This window comes from Triplophysa rosa, linkage group LG4 (assembly GCF_024868665.1).
Source record: "Triplophysa rosa linkage group LG4, Trosa_1v2, whole genome shotgun sequence".
In the NCBI taxonomy this organism is placed as follows: domain Eukaryota; kingdom Metazoa; phylum Chordata; class Actinopteri; order Cypriniformes; family Nemacheilidae; genus Triplophysa; species Triplophysa rosa.
In genome coordinates this window covers 31651984-31657208 of record NC_079893.1, presented here as the reverse complement: position 1 = coordinate 31657208, position 5225 = coordinate 31651984, and the positions used below count along the sequence as shown (strand labels likewise).

Genomic DNA, 5225 nt, shown 5'->3' with positions numbered 1-5225 from the left:
CTCACTCACTCACTCACTCACTCACTCACTCACTCACTCACTCACTCACTCACTCACTCACTCACTCACTCACTCACTCACTCACTCACTCACTCAAATGTTGTGTTGATGTTTCTGTTGTGTTTTCAGGCTGAGGAGACCGAGGAGTGCCCACTGAAAAAACCAAAGGTTGAAGATGAGCTGATGCTCTTCATCATCGACACAAAAGACCTCAGGTCTGTTTCTGAAACACCTCGGTCTCTCTCTCTCTCTCTAATACTTGTTATGTGTTTTATGTGTGGTTTATTCATCCTCTTGTCATCTGATGCTTTTATAAGACACGGACGTGATGTAAACTGTGTGTGTGTGTAGTGTGCGTGTGGAGCATTACGGTGATGATTCAGACAGCGTTCTGGAGGCTGAACTGAAGCCCGATAGGAAGCCGGCCGATGGAGGTAAAGAGCAAACATACAGACACTGAGATGTGTGTGGTGTTGTTGTTGTTGATTGTGTTGTTTCTTCAGTGAGGAGGAGACGAGAGGAAAAGAGTGACACCAAACCAGACTCTTCAAAAGACACAGATAAAACCAGCGCCAAAGTGACCGCACGTGTGAGTCAGAAGGTACAACAGAGAGTGTGTTCTCCTTTAAAACACACATCCTTCAACTGAACTTCTTTATCGCTCATCAGGTGGAGAGCGTGAAGATCCTCAATCTGGAGATGCATGAAGACTCCTACAACTTCAGCGTGAGGATATTCACGATATATTTTTTATATTTATATAGATTTACAACCGTATGAGGAGGAATAAATGATGACAGAATTTAGATTCAACTATGCACACTGTGTTTACTCCCTCCCTCTCAGTTCCGTCTCACTATGGGCGTCCGGTCTCAGGGATTGTACAACTTGGACTTCCACAACTGCCACAATCAAAAACCTGGGATGCTGAGTCCTTATTCTCTCCACGTGAGTACATCAGTCCGCATCAGACAGTGTCACGATCACATGCTGAGTGTCACACTGTGTGTGTGTGTGTGTGTGTGTGTGTTAGGTGGAAATCACGGAGAGGAATCTGAACGGTTTTCTCTCAGCGTCTCAGATCCCTCTGCCGCGCCTCTACATATCCATGGCGGTCATCTTCTTCAGCGCTGCTGTTATCTGGACATACACACTGCTCAAGCACAGGTACACACACACACACACACACACACACATGATCTGTCGCTGTGTGTTAAAGAGGTGATGTGTCTGATGGTTGTGTGTGTGTGTTGGACAGGCACAGTGTGTTTAAGATTCACTGGCTGATGGCGGCGCTGGCGTACACTAAAGCCATCTCTCTGCTCTTTCACAGTGTGAGTATAAACACAATCATCTGTCTGACGTAACACAACACGTGCTCTCTTCACACTCCCTGCACAACTTTACTCGACTAACTTCAACAAGGCTGGCTTCAGATTCCCTGATAGCACACATCTACTTGATGTCTGCGTTTACATCTGCAAGACGTCTCCTGTTAGATGTCATATAGACCTCTAGAAGACGTCTGTAAGATGTTTATGGTTCAGAATGGATGTGAAACTGCTCTAAGTCGTTTTTAGAAGTTTTCACAGCAGATCTTAAGCAGACGTCTTACAGACGTACCTGTGCTATCCTGGCACAATGAAGTGGCAAACGTTTTTTGGGTGGAGTCTGATCTTCTGCTCCTGTCAATCTTTTTCCAAGTGAATATGCAGTCGCCTCCCTGTAAGCACACTGCCTCTGGCAGACGTCTATTTGATGTGTGCATTTACATCTGCAAGACATCGTTTGCTCATCTGCAATACGTCTCGGAGACGTCAGATGTCATATAGACCTCTAGAAGACGTCTGTAAGATGTTTATGGTTCAGTATGGATGTACAACGGCTCTTTCTCAGATGTTTTTACACAGCAGATGTTTTCCAGATCTTTAGCAGACGTCTTACAGACGTACCTGTGCTAGCTGAGCTGCCAGCCACCACCACGTCCCTTGCGGCCAGTGTTGCCAACCGCTTTCAGTAAAACGTAGCTGCGTCGCTAGTTAATGTTAGCGCTTATTAGCATATCCATGGCGTCGTTGTCATATGGAAACACTTCGTTTCCATTCGTTTGGTACATGCACAGCTCATTCATTCGGGTGTCGGGTGCAGTACGGTCACGCGGATAGAGATGATTGACAGGACAGAACTGGCGACACATCTAAAGTTTATCCAAATAGTCACTAGATTTATTGCTAAGCACTTTTTGAATAAAAGTATCTTAAGGAGTCTGAAAAGTCACTAAATCTAGCGTCCAGATGTACTGTACGTTAAACGTGAGTAACTTTACTAAATGTTAGCGCAAGACGACAAATGACAGAAAGTTTTCAGTCAGCTTATGAGTTTTCTGTTGTCTGTGTGTGTTTCAGATAAACTATCACTTCATCAACTCTGAGGGTCACCCGATTGAAGGCTGGGCCGTCATGTACTACATCACCCACCTGTGTGTATCCCACCTCGCACTAGTGTCACACTTGAAAAAGGCTCAATGTTCAGAAAGTGTTTTGTGTGTCATTGTGTTGTAGGTTAAAAGGAGCTCTTCTCTTCATCACGCTGGCTCTCATCGGCACGGGTTTTGCTTTTGTGAAATACATTCTGTCCGACAAAGAGAAGAAGATCTTCATGATAGTCATTCCTCTGCAGGTGTGTGTGTGTGTTTTGTCATGATGAGTTTGTGACGTGAAGGCAGTGACCGTTCGGTTTTTTGTGTGTTGTTGCAGGTTTTGGCTAATGTTGCTTATATCATCATCGAGGAAACAGAGGAAGGGGCGAGTGAATACGCCCTCTGGAGGGACATTCTGTTCCTGGTGGATCTCATCTGTTGCGGTGCCGTCCTCTTTCCTGTCGTCTGGTGCGTGTGTTTGTGCGTGATGCTGTTTATTGGCTGACGTTTCTTTGTTTTTTGATGTGTTTTTATGATTCTGCGTTTATCAGGTCCATTCGGCATCTGCAGGAGGCGTCTAACACAGATGGCAAAGGTGTGTTTGTGTACGTAAGAGAATGTGTGTTTGTGTAAATATGTGCACTAACAAGCGAATGCTTGTGTTTTTGTTGCTTGCAGCGGCAATGAATCTGGAGAAGTTAAAGCTCTTCAGACATTATTATGTGATGGTGAGACAACAGATCATTTGTGTCTGTAGTTTGCTCTTGTGTGCTATAATTATTGTCACATTAGTTCATTGTTATTAACATGACGAATAAATGTTAGTGCCGTCAGAATCAGATTTTCTTCTGTCTTCAGATTGTGTGTTATATCTACTTCACACGGATCATCGCTATCCTGCTGAGGGTAACGGTGCCGTTCCAGTGGCAGTGGTGTCAGGAGGTCATTACACTTCATACACCACCAGTCTTGGCTGTTGCTGACGGACCGGTCGAATCGATTTTGACCCGTCGTAATCTCCGTCTTCCTCTCCTTATGTTTGCAGTTTTTAGTGGAGATTTCCACTCTGATCTTCTTCGTCCTGACGGGGTTTAAGTTCCGCCCGGCATCAAATAATCCCTATCTACAGCTGCCCCAGGATGAGGAGGACCAGGAGATGGATGAAGTGTATGTCTCTCTCTCTCTCTCTCTCTCTCTCTCTCTTTGAGAAGCTGGTTGTGTGATTATTTTTCTCTGGACACAGTGTGACGGAGTCAGGAGCGTTGGAGGGCGTCCACAAGGTGAAGAAGACGTCCAACGGCCGAGAAAGACAAAGAGAGGCGACGTTATGAGGAACATGTCGACGAGAGCAGAGCTTGGACTTGTGAACCTTCCCTGGCGTCGTTACCATGGAAATGGCAACCTCACTATGCAAGCGTTAAAAGACGGAGCGCTGCTGGATTTCCATGTGACAGAAAGAGAACGGGCTGACGTGGACCGTGGTGACAAAGATGTTCGGAATCTCTTGCTTCGGTTTACAGTTTTGATGTCGTTACTCTGCTCGATCCATTTGTTCTTTCATTCCAAAGATTTACAATCATTTTACTAAATGTGCTCAAAACCTTTGATTCCTTTCAACTTTATCATAATTCCCCACATTGGTATTATTTAACTGAAGTAGCCCCGGCTGATGTTGATGAATGTTGTTATATCTTTTGTTTGTATTTCGTGGTTTTTCCTGTTCATTTGGTGGAAATTTGAACCAAATCAGAGAACTGGACTCGAGCACAAAAACGCATCCATGCGATATTTGTTCAGATGGGGATATATTTATGTTGGTTTCTTTGACTTAATCATTTTTTTCTTTAGTGTATGATTTTACACCTATTACCTACCTGTAATGTGCCACCCAACCTTAAATATGTACCAGTTTGGCGCCGAACTTGCCATCTTTTCTGCTGTGTTTTGCGTTTAGGAGTGCTTTATTTTATTTGAAAACAATGGCTCCGTGTGTTTTGTGAGTTATACTTGTTTTTTACTCCAATGATCGTTATAATACCATCGGAAGTTGAGGACAAACCACTGTTTATATCGTGTGTTTATGCCGCGAGCGAACGATCGCTTCTGTTAAAATCGCGTCGCTCGCTGTATTCACGGTTTTTAGACCTGCAAACGTGTGAACTACACGGTACTCCCGTTTGTGGCAGTTATTTTCTGTATCAGGGCTTTTATTTTCCCCTCAAACTTGGTGAAATTCACTCCCGCTTGATTTGTTTGGTTTACTGTGCTCACTGGTTTCACTGTACGTTTTAAATAAACACAGTAACATTAAATAGCGAGATGTGTGTGTTGGGTTTCTTCTACAATAAATAAAAAACGCGTGTTTTTAACCTCGTATCGCCGCCCCAGTCACGTCTGTTCTGAGCGTGCGCGCGCCCGCGGGAGGGAGGGAGTCGTGAACGCGCTCGGTGCTGGTGGGAGGTCCGCCGGCTTCATCTTCTCCAGCGTCTATCCAACAGCGATGTAAGTTTTTTACTTAGTTTTTCTTACATATGAAGTAATGACGAAGTGTTTTAATGTTAATTGGTTTTATATTAATTTGATTGTTATTGAAAAATAGTTCATCGTCTGTGAAGTGTTTGGAAATCGTTGCAGTTGTTTGTGTGTAGATACAGTTAGTGAACGTAAAATTTCTGCTATAAATATTAAACGATAGATGAAGACTCGCAGAGGTGTAAGTTTCTCCGCACTGCGGCACAGACCAAACTCTCTCTCTCTCTCTGTCTCTCTCTCTCTCTCTCTCTCTCTCTCTCTCTCTCTCTCTCTC

The 5225-nt window shown here is 44.2% G+C and overlaps 2 protein-coding genes across 2 annotated transcripts in view; both read left to right on the top strand.

Annotated features, from left to right (window-relative positions):
* Window positions 1–134: 134 nt before the first annotated feature.
* LOC130552856 (protein GPR108) lies at window positions 135–4735 on the top strand. The gene is made up of 15 exons (XM_057331499.1): window positions 135–215; window positions 352–434; window positions 504–601; window positions 670–726; window positions 847–948; window positions 1034–1167; window positions 1259–1334; window positions 2406–2479; window positions 2562–2679; window positions 2757–2887; window positions 2971–3014; window positions 3098–3147; window positions 3278–3361; window positions 3465–3586; window positions 3663–4735. Exons 1-15 carry the CDS (start codon window positions 184–186, stop codon window positions 3748–3750), a joined length of 1293 nt encoding a protein of 430 aa, XP_057187482.1. The 5' UTR covers window positions 135–183; the 3' UTR covers window positions 3751–4735.
* A 103-nt stretch (window positions 4736–4838) lies between these two features.
* The window catches only part of soul5l (heme-binding protein soul5, like), a 4788-nt gene continuing 4401 nt past the window's right edge, over window positions 4839–5225 (top strand). The window contains exon 1 of the mRNA XM_057331502.1: window positions 4839–4921. Coding sequence (XP_057187485.1) covers window positions 4920–4921 — 2 coding nt within the window. The 5' untranslated portion in view covers window positions 4839–4919. The remainder of the gene's footprint in view (window positions 4922–5225) is intronic.